General features: G+C 34.2%; 9 protein-coding genes across 9 annotated transcripts, besides 1 other annotated feature; 3 read left to right on the top strand and 6 right to left on the bottom strand. All coding sequences in view use genetic code 12, as the record gives it.

Annotated features, from left to right (window-relative positions):
• Positions 1 to 4: 4 nt before the first annotated feature.
• Positions 5 to 1,420, bottom strand: CAALFM_CR10060WA (U2 snRNP complex subunit; the record flags this gene model as incomplete). The annotated part of the gene is made up of 1 exon (XM_714250.1): positions 5 to 1,420. One exon carries the CDS (start codon positions 1,418 to 1,420, stop codon positions 5 to 7), a length of 1,416 nt encoding a protein of 471 aa, XP_719343.1.
• Positions 1,421 to 1,546: 126 nt separating this feature from the next.
• Positions 1,547 to 1,827: a long terminal repeat ((gamma-Ra) Solo copy of the long terminal repeat (LTR) associated with the transposon Tca2; about 280 bp long, 5-10 copies per genome).
• Positions 1,828 to 1,924: 97 nt separating this feature from the next.
• On the bottom strand, positions 1,925 to 2,239 carry CAALFM_CR10040WA (uncharacterized protein; the record flags this gene model as incomplete). The annotated part of the gene is made up of 1 exon (XM_714249.1): positions 1,925 to 2,239. One exon carries the CDS (start codon positions 2,237 to 2,239, stop codon positions 1,925 to 1,927), a length of 315 nt encoding a protein of 104 aa, XP_719342.1.
• Positions 2,240 to 2,528: 289 nt separating this feature from the next.
• On the bottom strand, positions 2,529 to 4,094 carry FGR34 (Fgr34p; the record flags this gene model as incomplete). The annotated part of the gene is made up of 1 exon (XM_714248.1): positions 2,529 to 4,094. One exon carries the CDS (start codon positions 4,092 to 4,094, stop codon positions 2,529 to 2,531), a length of 1,566 nt encoding a protein of 521 aa, XP_719341.1.
• Positions 4,095 to 4,594: 500 nt separating this feature from the next.
• Positions 4,595 to 5,371, top strand: CAALFM_CR10020CA (uncharacterized protein; the record flags this gene model as incomplete). Its single annotated transcript, XM_714247.1, has 1 exon — positions 4,595 to 5,371. The coding sequence occupies one exon, from the start codon at positions 4,595 to 4,597 to the stop codon at positions 5,369 to 5,371; it is 777 nt and encodes a 258-aa protein (XP_719340.1).
• A 439-nt stretch (positions 5,372 to 5,810) lies between these two features.
• MSS51 (Mss51p) lies at positions 5,811 to 7,118 on the top strand (the record flags this gene model as incomplete). The annotated part of the gene is made up of 1 exon (XM_714246.1): positions 5,811 to 7,118. One exon carries the CDS (start codon positions 5,811 to 5,813, stop codon positions 7,116 to 7,118), a length of 1,308 nt encoding a protein of 435 aa, XP_719339.1.
• A 254-nt stretch (positions 7,119 to 7,372) lies between these two features.
• CAALFM_CR10000CA (uncharacterized protein) lies at positions 7,373 to 7,831 on the top strand (the record flags this gene model as incomplete). The annotated part of the gene is made up of 2 exons (XM_019475577.1): positions 7,373 to 7,460; positions 7,527 to 7,831. 2 exons carry the CDS (start codon positions 7,373 to 7,375, stop codon positions 7,829 to 7,831), a joined length of 393 nt encoding a protein of 130 aa, XP_019331122.1.
• A 102-nt stretch (positions 7,832 to 7,933) lies between these two features.
• CAALFM_CR09990WA (uncharacterized protein) lies at positions 7,934 to 12,253 on the bottom strand (the record flags this gene model as incomplete). The annotated part of the gene is made up of 1 exon (XM_714243.1): positions 7,934 to 12,253. The coding sequence occupies one exon, from the start codon at positions 12,251 to 12,253 to the stop codon at positions 7,934 to 7,936; it is 4,320 nt and encodes a 1,439-aa protein (XP_719336.1).
• Positions 12,254 to 12,886: 633 nt separating this feature from the next.
• SPT7 (SAGA histone acetyltransferase complex subunit) lies at positions 12,887 to 16,810 on the bottom strand (the record flags this gene model as incomplete). Its single annotated transcript, XM_714241.1, has 1 exon — positions 12,887 to 16,810. The coding sequence occupies one exon, from the start codon at positions 16,808 to 16,810 to the stop codon at positions 12,887 to 12,889; it is 3,924 nt and encodes a 1,307-aa protein (XP_719334.1).
• A 774-nt stretch (positions 16,811 to 17,584) lies between these two features.
• On the bottom strand, positions 17,585 to 18,472 carry UBC4 (E2 ubiquitin-conjugating protein; the record flags this gene model as incomplete). Its single annotated transcript, XM_019475576.1, has 2 exons — positions 17,585 to 17,984; positions 18,429 to 18,472. 2 exons carry the CDS (start codon positions 18,470 to 18,472, stop codon positions 17,585 to 17,587), a joined length of 444 nt encoding a protein of 147 aa, XP_019331121.1.
• Between the last annotated feature and the right edge of the window lie 938 nt (positions 18,473 to 19,410).

Genomic DNA, 19,410 nt, shown 5'->3' with positions numbered 1-19,410 from the left:
CTATTTAGAATTTAAAATCTTCAGGTTCTTCCTCAGAATTCTTGGTGTCCTCAGAGTTTTTGGAATCCTCATTTTCTGAATATTCCTCGACGCTATCATTTTTCAAGTCATATGTATATCCTGTCAACGAATCATCATCTGTAACTTTCCTCTCTTCAATAATTTTATACAATTTCTTCTCTTCTTTAGGTTTATCATTAGCACTTGACAACCCTGCAAGTATATCATTCAACGATGGCTCTTCAGACACTTCATCTTCTTCCAATGGATAAAATGTGGTGTTTACCTCAATAGAATCAGTAGCAACACTAGATTCCTCATCTTGCCCATCGTCATCTTCTTCATCATCTTCTCCATCTGAAGACTCAATAGCAGTATTTAGTGCTCCCCAATGTTTCAATTTTTCCCGTCTAGAATCGCTATTTCTATCCTTATACCCTGCATTACTATATTTAATATCTAGTCCAGGTATAACCAAGTCCTTGTAAGAGGGAGGTTTCCCTATATCTCTCATGATGGTAACCCAAGCTGGTGGAATAGTCCCATCATTCTGTGGCATACTTAATGCCAGTCTCATTTCCAATGAAATAATACCAGGTTTAATTTTGGCAGCTTTAGTAACAAGTTCATCATTGGAATGTTTACCTTCCTCAAATAATTCACCATAGGGAAAAACTCTTGGTTTTATTTGGAACTTAGAAAAAGCTTGGTATAACTTTTCATAATCCATATCTAGTTTACCCATTTTGGGTTGAACTTTTTCTCTTTGTTGTTGACGCAATGTCCTGTGATCACGTCCACCTGATCTCATTTCTGAAATTCCTGTTGCTTGAATATATTTGGGTAACTGATATGGTAATTTTTCTATACCTCTACGTGAAGACAAGTAATTCCTTTTCGAACTCCAATGTGATGGGACCGGGATTATATTCGGTTGGGATTTCATTGCAATTAGTAAATAGGGGTCTTTGGAGTCCACATCGTACCATTCAACAACTTGAGGGGATTTCACCGATGATTTCAATTTTGCTAATGGAATTTTGTTTTGTATACGTAATTGACGTTTTGAAAGCTGTTGTTGTTGTTTTTGCGTTTCCTCATCATTCTCGTCACTGCTGTCTTCATCATCCAGTTCGTTTTCCGATGAGTCTCCATTTTGATAAACCAAATCCTTGGAATCTTCTGTACTTTCTTGTTTGGTAATTTCAATTTCTTGAGGATTATTGAATTTGTTCAATACTGATTGAAATTGTTCATACAATGGATCATCGTCAATTTGTATACTGATTGTTGTGCTATTTGGCCCTGTCTTTGGTTCTTCTACGTTGACACTTTTATCAGGTTCCTCTGCTTGCTTTTCCAATTTCCTCTGCTTTAGTTTCTCTCTTCGTAGTTGATTCTTTGACCGTTTTGGTGCCATTTTTAGAATTGATGTCTGAAATAGAATATGAGGTCCAGAGAAGTTTTATTTTTGTTATACATCATTTTTTTTTTTTGCTTTGTCTCACCGAATATTATTTGATTCCTAAAAAATTGTAATACCCTGTGTTGGTTTGTGCACTATTTTGTGTCAGAAACTGATCTATGAAAATGATGGTTATTATGAGAATGGAAAATTTTTCCATCACACATCAGGTGATGACAGAACTAAATTATATTGTGTAGTATAATAAAGGGTATGAAATACCAACATCCCAGGATATCAATTATATAGAAGGGAAGGAGTTTCAATATATATCTTGTGAATAATAACTTCGTTCTAATTCACTATTCACAACTAGGCGTGTACACGCTCAATCTCAGGTAAAGAAAGTTTATATTCCATCACTCTGAAGTCATACATTAATATTAAATAAACAATCTAACACTAGCATGCATTCATAACCTATAGATCATTCTAAACAAGCTGTTAACACAAATCCAATCAATTGAATTTATCATATAATGAAGTAACTTTTTTCAAGGCAACATCTATTCTTTTATTAATCTCGACGTCTGTTTGATTAAGTTGCTCTAACATTTTATTTAGATCCTTCTCTATATTTTCTGCAATATCAAACACCGATTGCTTTTTGTCTGAAGTTGCTGGTATATCACCACTTCCGCCAATTGTCGTATTTCCACTGTCCTTTGTTACTGACAGATTGGCACTGACATTACCTGAATTGTTCATGTTTGCTGTTGAAAGAGCAGGAACTGTACTTGGATAAGCAGCCGATTCAAAAGAAGATGTGGACATGAGTGTCAAGAAAATGTGTAGAATCAGTACAAGACTGGAAAACAGAAGGAACAAAGTGAACTGGATATTGTAGTTTTGTTGATAGTACTCGCGAGCTTTAATTTTTTTTTGTAACTGGCGGAATCAGATCTTATGCAATACTCAAATCCAAAGAAACAGTCAATCCAGATGAAAGGCATGTAATCGCTAGTTTTCATAAACAGAATCATGTTACTAGTCATATTTTCTATAAAAATTCAATACTTCATTCTTTTTGTTCAATACTAACTATAAATGCTTACAAATAGATTCAAATTTCAACCAGATCCACCACTTCATTAGGCTCAACCAATTCTTCATAAATAGAAACGTCTTCCTCAGCCAAGCTTAATTGATGGAAAACCCTAGCTTGCATTGAAGGAAAAATACATAATCCAAATAACAAACTGTCTTTCCAAATATTCTCAAAATTCAACTTCACCGTCTTCAACCAAGCAGGATCTCGTGATTGGACCAATTCTAATTCAGAAGTTCTTCTCACACAAGTCCGAACGACTCGATCCATCATAATGGATACATCGTTCACGTTGCCACCAAATCGAATGACTCTGTTTGCACCTGTACAAAGTAGAACATATGCATGGAAAAGTAAAACTAGTAAAACCGCATAATGAAACCAATAATTCATCATATGTTGATTGAGTCTGAACCCCATCAAATATAAAACAAAAGTGAGTTTAACCATAGTTATAAGAAGCAGTCTTCCGTTGGTGTATAATCTATCCATAAGATCGTCAATTTCAGCATCTTCAACATCAATGTTATTAGCGTCACCTGGAACGGCTTGTTCATTAGATTCTGATTCCAGGTCACTACCAATATCATACATCATTACTAGTACTTTTTGAATCAATGGCTCACCAGAAGCCAGTTTAAACACCTTGTGAACTTTTGCTGCACCCATAGGACCGAGTAGTAGATAAGGATCGTGCAAGCCGTTATCCACAACAATGCATTGTGCTGTACCCAAGCTTACTTTCTTCACAATATTGTCTACTTTCAAAGTAAGTTCATACTCAACATTAGACAAGTCATCCTGTTTCACTAGAATTTTTTTCCCTGAATGCTGTTCAACCATAGTATCGTACGATGTTCCCTCCATTTCCCATGTGGATCCACCACGTACCTGAATACTGGCAGGTTTAATGGGGTCTATGTTAGGAGTTGAAGACTCTGATGGATTATTGACAAATGGAATAGAGTCTTGTTGACTTGGCACCAGCGTTTCATAATTTGAAGGTGAAGGTACTGGGTTAGCCGAGGTTGGTGATGTTGAAATATCACTATCAATTCCTTGTTCTGAGGATGAGCTAGTAGCAGTTGGATTTGTTGTGCTTCTTGCAGCAGACAAATCTGATGTTGATTCTAATGGCACTGAATTCGACAGCGCCAAATTGGGTTGCTGTAAAGAGTCATTGGTGGCAGGGAGAAATCTAAATCTATCATTTGACTGAAAGTCCTTCCAAAATTCTCTGCTCAACAACCCACCAGTTCCATTTACATGTTCATGCTTTGTAAGTTTCAATTTTATGACACTGTTATTCTGTTCCAAAAGCTCTTGATTCAATCCCAACAATTCATAAACACTAGCTTCCTCTTCTTGAAATGAGGTTGGTATTATATTCCCTTCGTATGATAGTTTTATTTGTTCTATAAATGTACGTGTGACAGAACCTTCGTCATTCTTAGCTATTATTAATTGCTTGAGTTGCTTAACCGTAGTTCGGTCATTTATTTCAATCATTGACTTTTCATTCTGTAAATTAGGAAGATTTGACTCCAACAAAACCCGGAATCTTTTGAAATTACTATTCATTTCTAAAGGTTTGGGTTGTGTGATTGAAGCTAATGGTGTGTGTACTAAGTGGTTTTTCAATTATAAATATTGATGAACTACACTATATATACACTGAGAAAAACACGACCAAAATTGACACCGCACTAAAAACACGGAATTACCGTATTCTTTTTGTTAACGATTTTGTTTCATTACACGACTGTCGTTATACACACATTTAGAGCAAATTATTTTAGATTGATCAGTGTTAGCAACTGGCTATCGATAATAGAGTACCTTCCCGAGTTAGAATGTCTTATTAGAACAACAATTGTTTCATATAAATTTGTCGCAAAGCACACGTAATATACTATATGGAAGGGGCTAAGTAAAAATGTCCCGTTTCTTCTTAATATGAGAACTCGTGTACGACACAATTTGCTGTGTTGTTAATCGAGTATGCTACAACCTGAAAATGGACCATAGACCCAAACTACTTCTCTCTTTCTAGCACCACAAACCCCACAATTAGCACAACAATGAATTGGACTTCACTTGTATATCTATGGTTCATTTTCAAAAGCATATTTGCTGACTTAACATCACACCAACTCAAGAGCAAAGTGGTATTCCTAGATACTACTATCCTGGATGAAGTGGCCCGAAGCTATTTGGGATCAGAGGACGGAAATGTTACACATGGTAATTATGAAATATTGTCAATTGCAAATGGCGCCAATGACGGAAACATCACATCATATTTATGCCAGTTGCCAAGAACCAAAAAAATGGCACCAACAAAACCCAAGCCCACCATGTCAGTTCATGAATTGAAATCGCGAGCTATTGACTTGATATCGGAATCCTTTGTCGAAGGTACCAGTTGCGTATTTTCTTTCAACTTGCATGCAAATTATTGGACTATAGGCTATTGCCATGGAATCAACGTTATTCAATTCCATGAGAATTTGGATGATTTTATAAGCGGAATTCATAAACCCCATTCTCCAAATCATGTATATACATTAGGCAATTTCCTGAAGCAAACACTGCCATTAGAATTCGAGTTTGATACTAAAGAACGCACAATAAGTCAAAGATTGTTAGGAGAAGTTTGTGATTTGACAGGAGAACCACGTACCATTGACACCATTTATAGATGTGACCATATACTTGAAATTGTTGAATTAACAGAGATAAGAACATGTCAATATGAGTTACACATAAACGTTCCTAAGTTGTGCCTGTTGCCGGAATTTAAAAGGACTAACCTTGAAGAAGGTGTCTCAGAAATACTCTGTACAAGAATTGAATAAGCATTAAATTTAATAAAAAAAATCAAAAAGTGTATTTCAAAGTATTTTTACCTTTGTAATTAGTAGTTTGTCAGTTTCTATATAAACATAGGGTAGTTCGTATATACGATATCGGAGCGATTCTAAATAAGTCGTGGAAATTGGCCGACAATGGGATTTGAATTTTACTTGTGTGTGTGTGTGTGATCTGAATAATAGTAGTGCTAAACAACTTAAATTAAAGAAAAAAAGACAAAACAAAAAAAATTAAATCTGCTTATTGAAAATTTTTCGAAATAGGCTAACCCGTGTTTATTAGATATTAGATAGTACGATTTGTTCAAGTGTCAAAGATAGCAAATTTTTATTGTTTCTTCTTTTTTATATACAGCTTGTTTTAATTTCAGGATCATTTTACACTAACCTACTCATCAGCCTATTTTAATTTATCCTTTTGGCTATGCTTTCAACCCACCATTGTATAATACCTAGGTTGGCTAAATCATCAATATGTACCAAAAGACAACTCTCCTTTTTCTGGAAAATGTTAGCCATGGATGATTCAAAGAATAAAGTGATTGAACGTCCGTTGTATACATGGGATGAATCTCCATATGAAGATATTCGTGAACGTGCAGCAATGATTAGAGCCCAAGCTTTATGTCCCGTCACCTCAAAACCAGTCAACTTTGTTTGCCCATATTCAGGTATTCCTACACATCACTCGAAGGAAGCATGGGAGCAAGACAAACAATATCACGAGTCAAAAGTATATGAAAAATTGAAAAAAGTTAACCTTTACGAACATGACTTGAGGTCAGGGAGAAAATTTGCTGAATTTGCCTTTCCCAAAAAACAAGAAAGAGATTTTATGGTTAATATTAGTGACTGGGACTCATTTTTTTACACAAGGGATTTCCCACCCATGAATGATGAATTCAATTTAGCAGCAGCAACTAAAGTTTTGACGTATCCAATTACTATTGCCTCGATTTTACATAAATTTTCACCTTTACAATTGGAACCAAAGGGACCTTTGACATTAGAAGGGGCCAAGTCTTTGGGGGCATTGAGATACACCTTGTATCCACCACAACTTGGAAAATCATCAACTAACGCCGCATCAACCAATTCAGACGACAATGCTGCTGAAATTGCATTCAAAGAAAGACCAATGAGAATCTTTTTGATTGGACCAAGAATGGAAGGAATGTTGCCAGGCTACATATGGAAACAATTTGGTTATTTATTCCCTAACACTGAATTTGAAATTCATTTAATTGGTCCAGAAGCTTACTATGATAAAAAGTTGCAAAAGTTCACTCCTGTCAGCGATTCAAATGGAAGGCCATTAGTACAAAGATTTGACGAACAAATAACATTACACTACCACTCTAAGTTTTTCAATGAGTTGTATGATATGGGCGATCTTTTCCCATTTGATCCATATTTGGATATTTTCTTCTGTTTCCATCCTAATTTCCAATCTGCTGATCAGATACATTGGGACAAGTCGTTGAAGGGATTGTTGGAGTCGAAATGCCCTGTTTTCATTAGTGGTTACCACGAACAAGAATTAACGAAAGACATTGAATGGTTGAAGAATCACGAATTATACCCAGAAATGGATATAATCTTGAATGATACTCCAAATAAATTTGCTTGTACAAAATACGATATAAGAGTAACTGACCCTACGAATCCTTTGAATTTGAACAGTAGACTTTTCGGTTTCAGAGGTAAGAGATATCATGCTATTCAAACATAACTTGTATATAAATCTATTTAGTTTGCACAAATGTGTATAATTTAGGACAAACTTTTTTTTAATCATGTCAGCTCTTCATAATATATGGGATGGACAGTAATAGAAGAATTCTTTTTCGTAAATATAATAGCGAAATCAAAGGATCAAGTATTTAGTTTAATATAATGAGTTGAGTTAAAAAGAACTGACAATAATTTTGGGGCGTGTCCTTTTTCAAATTGTTCATTAATTTCTTAAACCCAACTACCACTATTATGAGGTTGACAGATGAAAGTAAAGCATTTCATTTTGGAGTATATTCAATAGTTTTTCAAATACCATATGGGAAAGTCACAAGCTATGGTATGTCACAAGTCGTTTCATTTATGAGATTAATGAATTGTAAACTAACCCCAAAATATTATCAAGGTCACATTGCTTACCTTTTGAATAAACCTCAAAACTCACGGCAAGTTGGTTCATCTTTAAAACATTGTTCGTTTATAATTTCTCAGTTAAATGAGAACCTTGATCCAAGTAATCTGGATTGGCTAAATGTCAACGAGTTGCCTTGGTGGAGAGTGGTTCTGAGTAGTGGGAAAATCTCGCCACGCGAAGCCAATGGACAATATATACAAAGGGACAAACTACTACAAGAAAATGTTGCTGTCCTGGAAGGGCATATGGTTGATATGGACGAGTACGGTTGGTTTCCAGAGGATATTAATTACTGAAATTCATTTTGGTTAATATGAATAAACAACAATAAATCTTGTAAAACTATAAATACATTAATACAGATATACAAACATATATAATACAGGGCGTTAAAACTGTCATGAATCAGACTTTATTGGTTTTCTATATTTTTGCGGTTTTGGCGATGTATTTTTCTTCTTTTTCTTCTTTTTAGTATCAGCTACTTCTAAACGTTGCATTTCTTCTTGTACTCTCTTGGACTCTTCCTCCCACCATTTTGCAAATTCTTGTTCCTGTTGGATTTCTACAAGCGTTTTCCTTTCAGTTTCCTGTAACTTTGCTTGTTCTAACTTGAGTGATTCATGAATCATAACTTCTGTCAATGATGGAGTCGAATAAACACTATTGAATGATGAGTCTGGGGTTATTGCTGCTGCCATTGAAAAAGGTGTACTTGCGGTACTCGACGGTATAGATATAAGTGAAGGTGATTTTTTTGTACTTTGTGGCCGGCTAATGGAAATAAATTTCTTCTTAGGCTTCGAGGATCCTAAAGCTGGAAGATTGTTGATGTTTTGCAGGTTGGATATAGGTGTATCAGCAACACAAGTAGACCATGGCGCAATAGTTGATGATTCTTTGGTAGTTTTTTGATCAATTTGTTCTAGATTGGCATCATTTGCTGCTGCTGCTGCTAAACGCTTTCTTTGCTTTTGCGAAAGTTTTGTTACAGGTCCGATCTTTACTTTAGTCGGCTTGGATTTGGCAGTTGTCAATGTTGTACTAATAGCAGCTGGTAACAAAGTATTGGATTCTATCAGCGACGATTGTGGTTTAGTCGCCCAATTTGACGTTGATGGTAGTCCACTTGATTGAACAAATGACTCAGGATTGGGATGAATTGAAGTTAACTTGCCAATTACTGACAAATTTCCAATTTTGTTTGTAGGTTCAACGATACCATTCATATTTAAAATATTTGGCGAAGAACTTGATGCATTTCTTTGTTTGGTTTTATTTTCAACCAATATAAATCCATCATTTTCATCAATGATTGTTGGCGGGAAACTCTCTCCATTATTTTCTCTGCGCAAGCCTTGTCTAAAATCACTAATATCTTTATTGAATGCAGAAGTGGAACTCTTTCTGGATTTTCTTTTTTTCACGGTCTCTTTCGTCTTTATAGCATCAATATATCCATTATCAATCAAAGGTTTGAATGAGGAAAAACCTTTTCTATCACTCATGAAATACTCATTGAACTCTTCAATATTTTCAATGTGTTCTAGCAATATATTAGGATTTTGGTCAATCCAGTTTTTGGTTCCATTTTGCACGTTACCTAGTTTGTCAATAAATACCTCTAACAACTGCATTGTTTCATTTGGTATTTCTTTAAAACCAGGTGCAAACATCAAAACTTCTAAATTATTGAAAATGTACCAACAGCAATTGAGAAATAATTGTCGAGCATTTAATGTGAACCCATGAACAAGTAAAACCAATACATTGTCTAACGAAATCATATCACATATAGCCAACTGCAAAACAGACTTGAGCTGAAACAATAATAATTCATCAGCAACTTCGATCAATTCAAGTAAGTCGTTTATGAAATAATCTTTCTCCCCAAAATCATACTGGAAGCAATCCAAGAGACTTTCATTACTAACACCGTACAAGTGCCGGAGAATTAAAGTAACCTGGAACTTTGTTAACCCAGTAAAATCGACGTATTGAACATTACCTTTTTCCTCTGTATCCCATCTTTCTGATAGCAAAGTTTCAAAAAAAGCTGATCTTGCCTTCAAAACAAATGCATGTGCAAACACGTCACCATCACTGGCCTTAATAACAACATCACCAGTGTTGCTATTGAGTAAATCTTGAAAAGCATCTGTGACTGACAATCTGTCACAACCAATTCCAAACAAACTACAGAGTGATTGATATTGGTTGATCCTAAGCCTGACTAGTTCTGGAGACGAGTAGGAAAATACATTTTGTTCCAAATTGTCCATTTTTCTTCCACTGTAGACAGAATGCATGAACATTAAAGCGGCAACAGGCGAAATGGTTGTCAAAACTCTTAGGGTTGATTGTTCTGGAATCCAAACTATCTTGATATTGTCACCAATCAAAGTTTCGTTCTTGTCATTCAATTGTAACAATTTTTGGAAAACGCTTGATCTGAATTCGAGAACACGACTGTGGAACCCAAATTTTGCATCTTGGGCAAAAGCAAACTCGAAATTTGCGTCAAAAAGGTTTTCATTGTTGGATAGTATATCCTTCAAACCATCAACGTAATCTTCTCCATAACCACTACATCTTTTGATAGTTGAATAAACTTCTTCTGAGACAATATTTTCGTATGTGCTCAATGCCTTCACTCGCTTACTTGCTCTAGGATCAAATTTGCTGTTATAGATCTCCTCAATTTTGTTAATAACCAGTGCATCTTGATTTGAATATAATTTATCGTATTCTGCATCATCTGCATCATCTTCATGAGTATTGTTTCGTGACGCAGTGAAAAAATTAGCAATGTACAAATGGTCTTGTGTGTCAAACAATTTATTTTGCTTTCTGTTAAAATTATATTCAACTGCTGGCGATAATGTCTCAATGTCAGTGAAAAAATCATTTTGAGGAAGTTCCAATGGCAATAAATCAATATCATCCCGCATAAACCCAAATGATAAAAACTTGGGATCACACGTTACTCTAACAACATTGTTTACATTTTCTATTTTCTTGAATTTGTTTTTTGTAAGGGGTATCGGTAATGTTGCACCACTCATGGAGTTTTTTCTTTGATTGGATGAGAGTGTCGATTTAATAAATACTGTACCACTTCTAGTACACAATACAACGGATCCATCGGTTGATATATCTATGTCTGTGGCTACCATATCATGGTCATAAGCTTTCCATATCGAGGTATATTTGGTATTTTTTATATCGTTTGCATTAACCGAAAATGAAAAAACAGAGCCATTCTTTAATAAAATCATAGAGTTTTCGGGACCTCGGGTAACTATTTTTTTAATAACTGCTGCCTCTGTGATTCTTCTTGGTTTGAAATAATCAAAATGCTTATCACCATGCCCTTTCATGGGGATTTTCGGTAGTTTAAAATGTTGGTAATTGTAATATACGTGAACGTCGTTTAGTGTTGTCACCACACAGGTACACAACTCACTAGTACTCACACACTTTATATCATCCCGCAACTGAATTGCTTTTGGGTTGACTTGTGTCTCACCTCTCACTGACCGCTCTTGTACTTTGACTTCAATATCACCATTAGTGTACGAAATACCCATTTGCCCAACATTCAATCCCCAAAAACACAAATAGTTTTTTGACCATGCTAATGAATGAATTTTGGAAACCTCGATACCAATGATATTTTGCATTTTGCGGAGTTCTCCTCCAACCATAATTGGAGTGGCAATAAATTTATCCAAATAATTTGTCGATTTTTTGTTATTCATATTCGGCACACCCAACTGATTGAAACTATTGAGACCCCAAGCATACACTTCATTATCGGTAGTCAATGCAATAGAATGATTACTAGAAATTGCCACATCCTTTATTGTTTTGTCATTGAAAAACTCTATTCTCTTGAATTTGAAATAATTATTCAAATCGGTTAATCCATGTCCTAGTCTTCCTCTTGATCCAACACCACATGAAAACAATTCTCCATCTTGAGTAACAACAACGGAATGATTTTTCGATATGGTAATGCGTTTATATCTTGGACGTTTAAACCTCTCACTAATGGAGCCAGTAAGGTCAGTAGCAAATTTAAAGTTGTCGTGGTATAATAGTGCTGGGGTTGCTCTATCGGTAGAATCACCTACTCCTAGTTGATTGTTACTATTACATCCAAAAACATAAATCTCAGATGCCCCTCGTTTATCAGTCCATAATATCTCTGATGATTTCAAAAATGGCAATGTATCAGGTTCATATTCCGGTTGAACCACGTCTTTAGTTGATTTGATACGTTCATATTTGTAAGTCATATGAAATTCATTCTTGTCAGTAATATACTCGGGGAACCAAAGCAAATCTTTAAAATCATTATTAAGAAGGTTTAAAGGTGTATGGCCATTCCGATCTTTAAACTTAAGCAACTCTAACAAAGGGGAGTTGGTGGCAAAAATATTACCTTGAACTATTGTTCCTTGTAAATAATCAATCAATACTTTAAGACACTGTAAGCGTTTATGGAAAAAAATATAATGCAAACAATTCCAACCATTTTCGTAATCATTCAATTTTAATAAAGTCTTGAAATCAGGGTTTTTGGTTAAGCTTTTCAAAGCATCAGAGTTGTTTACCAAAATACATATATGTAATATGGTACGACCAAATATATCTCTTTTAAACAAGTCATCTTTGGCTAATTTCTTTAATTTAGTGACATCAATACTATTCATAATTGGGAATCCATTTGCTCTTTTATAAATATATCAAGATCTTTAGTGTAAGGAGAATGAAAAATGGGATAAGTTTTCGTTGTGCTTGTGTTAAAAGAAAGATGATTAATGAGTCTTAAAAAAAAAGCTTGTATTTCTTGTGTTCTAGGCCAAAAGTATAAGAAGAAAAATAAGAACCTCAAAGAAGATTAAGAAGAAAATTTATTTACCCACGTTAATGTTAAACTTTATAATATTGCGCGTTATACGTTAGAGAGACAATCTGGTACTACTGGATTAACTGTCAACCTTAACATAACAACGTGGGGTAAGACGATCTTAGCAATAGCAGAAATAATACAACAACTTTTAACAATTTAGCTCGGAAAACACAAACAATATGGCCATAGAATTATAAGAAAGCAATAGTCTCGCCTTTCAAAAGTATTGTAAGCATCAATAAAAAATCCAGTTTTGTCTACTATGACTATTCGGGAAACACGGACTCTCTATAATTTTATGCAAAAATGTACAATAATACTACAACTAGTTTCTATACATATATATATATATAATTTCATTTGGGTTTGATAAATTCGAGTGGGGGTAGTTGGTTGGTTGTGTAAGATATCAATATCAGGTAAAGTATTATTTTTATTCTTCATTTTGTTCAAACAAAGAATCAATGGAACTTTCATCTGGATCAACTTCTGATTCATAAACAAGAGTTTCATTCTCCTTTATATCTAGTTTGGTCGAGTCACTGTTTTCAATCTCTGTATCATCTTCAAGTGTATCTTCAATTTCTTCAAGATTCTTATTCTCTTGATTGTTTTCAATTTGTTTAAAATCCTCTTGTTTTGGTTTATTTTCAATTCCTTTAACATTATCATTTTTTTCAGTAGTGGCATATATCTTACTTTGCTCATCCACTGGTTCATATTTAAGTTCATTTGCATCTGTCTTTGGTAAACCTACTTTCTTCTCCTCAGTATTAAATTGTTTTTCGGGTAGTTGTTCTTCTCTAGAGACTGGCGCATTTGCTGACTCTATTTCTCGTAGCATATCTGCTATATCCGATGTATTTAGAGTCTCTGACATTTCCAATGAATCTACTGGTTTCATCACTTGTGCTGTTTCAGCTGTTTGTGTTGAGTTCGCAGCAGCAGCAGCAGCAGCAGCAGCAGCTTCGGCTTCTTCTTTTGCCTTCAATTCCATCTCCTGTTTTTGTAACTCTTCCTCTTCAGGCAAGAAAAACGAATTAGCAATGATTTTCTTTTTAATAGAAGAAATTCTACCAGTTGGTGGTAGTTTTGGTCTTACATTTCTTTGCTTTTGTGGTAAATCTTCATCTTCTGTCAATATGAAAATATTATCAGGAGGTAATTCCATTGATTCACCCTTCTTTTTCTGGGCCTTAACGTAAAATGTCTGAGATTTTTCATACAATGTCTGATAAAAAGATATCAATATACCAATTTGTTTATCAACTTCATTACCATGGATTTTGTCGGGTTCATATTCTTGTAAATCTTCATACTTGTTTCTTTGAGCAGTACCACCACCAGTAGTAAATTGATTATGTAAACGTGAATGCAATAAATAAATGGGGATGGATGATGTTAACATTTTGAATTCTTTGTCCAATCCCAATTCTTTGAATCCAAAGAAATCATCACCGATTCCATTTGAAAAATCACCCGTCATAAATTGTTCACTATTGTCTTCAAAACTTTTTTCATTAAAGTTTTCTAATCCCGGTCGAAGCAAATCTTTCAAAAAATTGGATAATTTAATTCGTAAATCTTTAAGTTTTCCCTGTTGCTTCACCACTCTTTCTTGCACAAATGTATACAAATCATCTGGTCTATCTACACCATTCTCTAGTAATGATAATAACAAGATTTCTCGTGGAGGTAATCGGTTATCCGATGTCGTTTCACTGTGCAACTTTAACGATTTAATTAAATTGCCAAGATATCTCTCTGCTACTTGAGTCAAAGTATTAATTGCTGCCTGTTGAGTGGTTTCAAATCCAGTTTGCATCGCAATTTTGGCAATATTTCTTCGAAACACCGAAAACTGAACATCGCCAGTACTAGCGTCATGGTTAGGCAATTTGGAGGCAGCATCAACATCAATTTCCTTCAATGTTTGAATCTCTGGTTGTTTCATCTGTGTATGATGTACAAATTGCTGTGTTTGCATTTGACGAATAAGTGAAATTTTAAAACAGATTTTTCTAATTTCTTGTATCTCACAAATATTCTCAAAATAGACTTTATTCAACCCTGAGTTTGTTGATAAAACAAAATCTGATTTAATTTTGGAAGCATCACCACTAGTTTGTTGTAAATAAATGTCAACTAATTTGTTTTCATAAGTTTCCTCAGTTTCTTTGTCGACACCACAATATGCAATACCTGGAATCCCACCAGCAACATCATATTCAAGTAAATATGGTTCATCATTTTCTAATAAACTTTTCGATTTCGATATCACTTCTTTATTATTTAAATATTCGTTGAAATTTGACATTTCATTGGATTTCCGGCAAATAGCGGGGACATCACTTTTAAGATGTCCATTTTCATCAAATAAATCTGCTCTTTGCGCACAGTAATTAGCTCTCGATTTAGCTGTTAATGTCCTCCATGCTTGTAATTCAGGGTCAAATTCTTCGTCATCTCCATCTACCATACCGCTGATACCAGTAGCTGTCCCATTGATATTATCAGTATCCTCTTCTTCTTCTTCCTCTTCATCATTTGACACATTCCCATTATCTGTGGCCGCTGGTGTGTTTTCTCGTACTGAATTCACTTCACTGGCCAAAAAAGGGGTTCCTGCAGGTGACGGTGAATTCGGTGTCTCTGCTTCTGCTTCTGCCTTGATTTCATCTTGTCTCGATCTTTTTCTTCCCTTTTTCATTGATTTACCACCTAATGAATCCTCTTCCTCATCTCGTTTACCATTTTCAACTTCTTCTTCCTTCTCAACTTCAGCTCTATTTCTTATTCTGATATCAGGGATAGTTGGTATCAATTTAATAGTTTTCTTTTGCATAGCTATGGCATGCGCTCGAATGAAATGTGCTGGGTCGGCATTATAGGTAAGACAATTGCTCCAAATCAACATCAAATCATCAACAAATTCCTGTTTTGAATTATATGCCAAGTTTTTCAATTTCTTCAACACGGTGTTTAAATCCATGGGTTTTTTGATAATCAACCCATAATTTGGAGCTTCTCTTTTCGAAACTTTATTTAAGAAAAAAGTAGAATGTTCAGTATAGCCTCTTAGTTCAGTCACCACTTTTTCACAGGCTTCATATAACTCTTCTTGTCCAACTCTATCATCGTTGGCCCATTTCCCTCTATTTTTACGAACATCCATAAATAATGTTCGTAATTCATGATCATTCAAAGGAACTTTGTTTCTCTTCAGTTGAATTGTCGAAAGTAAATGCTGTAAAGATGTAGATGCTGCTCCCAAATTCATATCTATGTGAGTGGCAGATTTCGAATCAGACGCGTTATCTCCTTTATTCGATTTGTTGGATTCCAATTGCATATCAGATTTTTCTAATTTCCTCCTCTTTAGTAAAGTCTCTCTATCATATTCAAAATTGTGATACACTTTGTTAAACTCTTGAAGAAGTTTATCTTGATCTTCATTGTTGTTTTCTTCTAATTGTTTTATCACCCCAAAATTGTTTGACGACGAGTTACCATCTGCCAGTAACAGATTGGATATTCGGTCTTGTGTGCCATTTGTTTCTTGTTGTTTAGTTTTAAATATGGATAACGGGATCTCTAGCACAAGCTGTTCATTTGAATTATATGCCAACCTACTCTCTGAAGAATTTGAATTATTATTTGCTAAATCAGTCGTGTTCGGTTTATCATTATTGTCTTCATCTTCATCTTCGTCCTCGTCATCATCATCATAATCATCCTCGATTTCTCTCACTTTTAGTTTCTCAACAGCTTCCTTTTTCTCCAGTTCGTTAGATGCTTTCTCGTCAACAATATTGTCCAACGAGTCAATCAACTGGTAATCATCGGAAACTTCATCTAATATGTTATTTGACTCATCCAACACCTTAGAATTATAATAAAAATCAATCGCTTTCTCCCACAAGAGGTATCGTACATGTAGTGCCAATTTCTTAATCATTTCTGCCCCCTCTGGGAATAATGTTTCTGGGGTCTCCAATTCCGCTTGCATGGTTTCCTTGTTTGAATCATTCTTTTTATCATTGTTATTGAGAGTTGGGGTATCTCTATCACTACTATTGTTCTGAATTCTCTCACCACCAGCACTCTCGTTGTTCTCATTGGTGTTTGGAGTCTCAGGTTTGTCATTCTTATCTTCGGGTTGCAAATAGGAAATATAACAATTACCTTCCAAAAAATTTGTCCAAATCTCGAAATTATCTAAGGATAAAATATGATTAATTATCTTGAATTGAGTTTCATTTAGAAAGATTGCAAAGAACAGTCGTTCATTCAACTGGTTAGCCAATTCAAATAACTTTCTAGGATCATTACGTTGGAAAGTTTCAAGTTTGTCCATATTTCAATCCAATATTAAGAAAAAGGAAAATTTATTGTTGGTGTAAATAATATGTATAAGTTGGCAAAAAAAAAAAATGATATAATATAATAAAATAAACAAAGTAAATTGTTTTATAAATCGGTGAATTTTGGTTATGAATCAATAATTTCAATGTTTCAACTATAAATTTCAGACGTTCTCATTAAATTTCTCAAGTCTATTGATGGTGCAACGATTGATTAGATGATATACTGAAATGAAATGACAATTTGAACTCCAACTTTCAAGTTTTCAATTAACTTTTCTCTCACTGTCTGATTTTTTTTTCCTTCACTTCCCTTTCCCAAAGTCTCACTTTTTTGTTCCTTGTCTCTTTTGTTGGTGGTGGTGGTGGTTGTGGTTGTTTGTCGCAACAAAAAATTGAAACTCAACTTTAACACAGTGTCTCAGTTCTAGCTTATTGTTGCTTTTCATAGAGATCGCAAAAAAACCAAAGATCTAAATTTGTTCATATCTACAACTACTACAATTACACCATTGCAAGCTTTTCTTTTTCATTTTTTAGAAATCTATCCTAATTTTTTATTGTTTCATGGTATTATACTTAAAATATATAATTAAGCTATATACTGTGAATCATAAAATATTTCAAGTAGGACCCAATTACCAAAAAAAAAGTCAAAAAAAAAATTATATATATATGATGATATGACATTATTAAACCCCGAAATTGTGAAAAAGCATTACGACATAATACATGAAGAAATTAGATGTTTTTGTTTTTCTCTAAAATCAAACAGCATATTTCTTAGTCCATTCTTTGGCAGTAGCTTCATACTTCTTTCTATCTTGTTTATAAATGTGAGCGATTTCTGGCACTAATGGATCGTCTGGGTTGGCATCAGTTAATAATGAACAAATAGACAATAACACTTTGGAAATTGTTAATGCAGGTGACCATTGATCCTTTAAGATATCTAAACAGATGTTACCATTACTATTAATATTTGGATGATAGATTTTTGTTGTAAAAGCAATCTTTGGTGGTTTAAAAGGATAATCTGTTGGGAAATGGATACTCAAGAAAAATACCCCACCAGCGTATGGAGAGTCTGGTGGTCCCATGATAGATGCTTGCCAGTGGTATAAGTCATCTCCAACTGGACCGGCTGAACATGATGATGGTGGATCTCTATCAAAAAAAAAAATAAAACTGTTAGTATATTTGCTTTATTGTGTATATCAAAAGATACCAGGAATTGGTGATTATTAATGAAAATGGCAAAAAACACATTGCCAGCTTGTCAAGGCAAAGTAAGCAAAAAAAAAATGCGAATCTGTCTCCTACTCTCAGTGATTCAACAAGATATACGCCACCAAATAAAACTTTTGTCAAGACGTGTTCTGATAATCTTTAATCAATCAAATATATTCCGTTCAGTTCGTAATAGTCTGTGTCATTTCTTCTCATTCCTCACTTAAACCATTTATCCATACAGAGTCTATCAAATCGATCCAAATCAAACAAATCTTTTTTTTTTGCTGTTTCTTCCAGTGATCTCTTTTTGCTCGTCTGTTTTGCCATTTTCTAATAATCGTCCACTGGATATATCCTCACAATCTGGAACACACATACCTTCCTAAGTCAGATAATTCTTTGTTAATACGTTTTAATGACATGATTTAAAAGCAATAGTTATATTGAATTATATGTATACAAGTTGATTTGATTAAATTTATAATAGAGGGGAAAAGGAAAGAAAAGAAAGGAAGAAGAAGAAGAAAAAAGAGAGAGAGACAGAAAAGTAAAAAAAAGTTTTAGAAGTTTGAAAGAAAAAAAAAAATCAACAAAATTGTTAACAAACAGAAAAACTAATTTGTTGTCTTCTGTTGATGATTGACTTTTAGTGAGCAAACGATTTTGTTACACCTTTTTTTTTTGGTAATCAGGACACACCACACTTAACACATAATTCTCTACCATTCAACTTCTTATTTAAATATACCCAGCTCATATGTACTCACCTTATCAACACAAGTAGTCTCGTATCTCTTTAACGTAATTCACTACTTCGATGAAAAACAACAAACCTTCTACTACATCTAATAAGAACCAGGTTAGAGGAAAAGAAACTGCTCTGGACAAGGCAAACAATTATCAATTTCACACGACTACAATGACCATATTCTCGGGAAAGTCGTGCACCTTTAGTGGCAACGGATATCCCGATAAATACCAAGGATACAAACTATGGCAAATGAAAACATGACTTGATCAACATTATAGCTCGGCTCAATGTGAATAAAATAAAAGGAAAAGAAAAATTGAGTCCTATATCTCGGTAAGTCTTAATAAAAAAAAAAACAAGTCATTCTATTTTCTTTTTCTCTTTCTTTGTTAATAAGGTTCTGTTATTTGTGGGCTTTGGGAGTATCGGAATTCAAGATATTGTGAGATTCTAGAACAAGGTACAAATTGTTAATGTTTCGAACAAGGCGCAACTGTTCATATTCTATCCCGTCAAGAATAGAAAGTCCCTCACTCTTTAGTTAGTTCTTTTTTTCATATTTAATTAAATTGACTTTCAATATTTTTCTATAAAATAAACTGTCTCTTA

Source organism: Candida albicans, chromosome R (assembly GCF_000182965.3).
Source record: "Candida albicans SC5314 chromosome R, complete sequence".
Lineage (NCBI taxonomy): Eukaryota > Fungi > Ascomycota > Pichiomycetes > Serinales > Debaryomycetaceae > Candida > Candida albicans.
The sequence above is the reverse complement of the archived record's forward strand: the minus strand, read 5'-3'. Positions and strand labels throughout refer to the sequence as shown.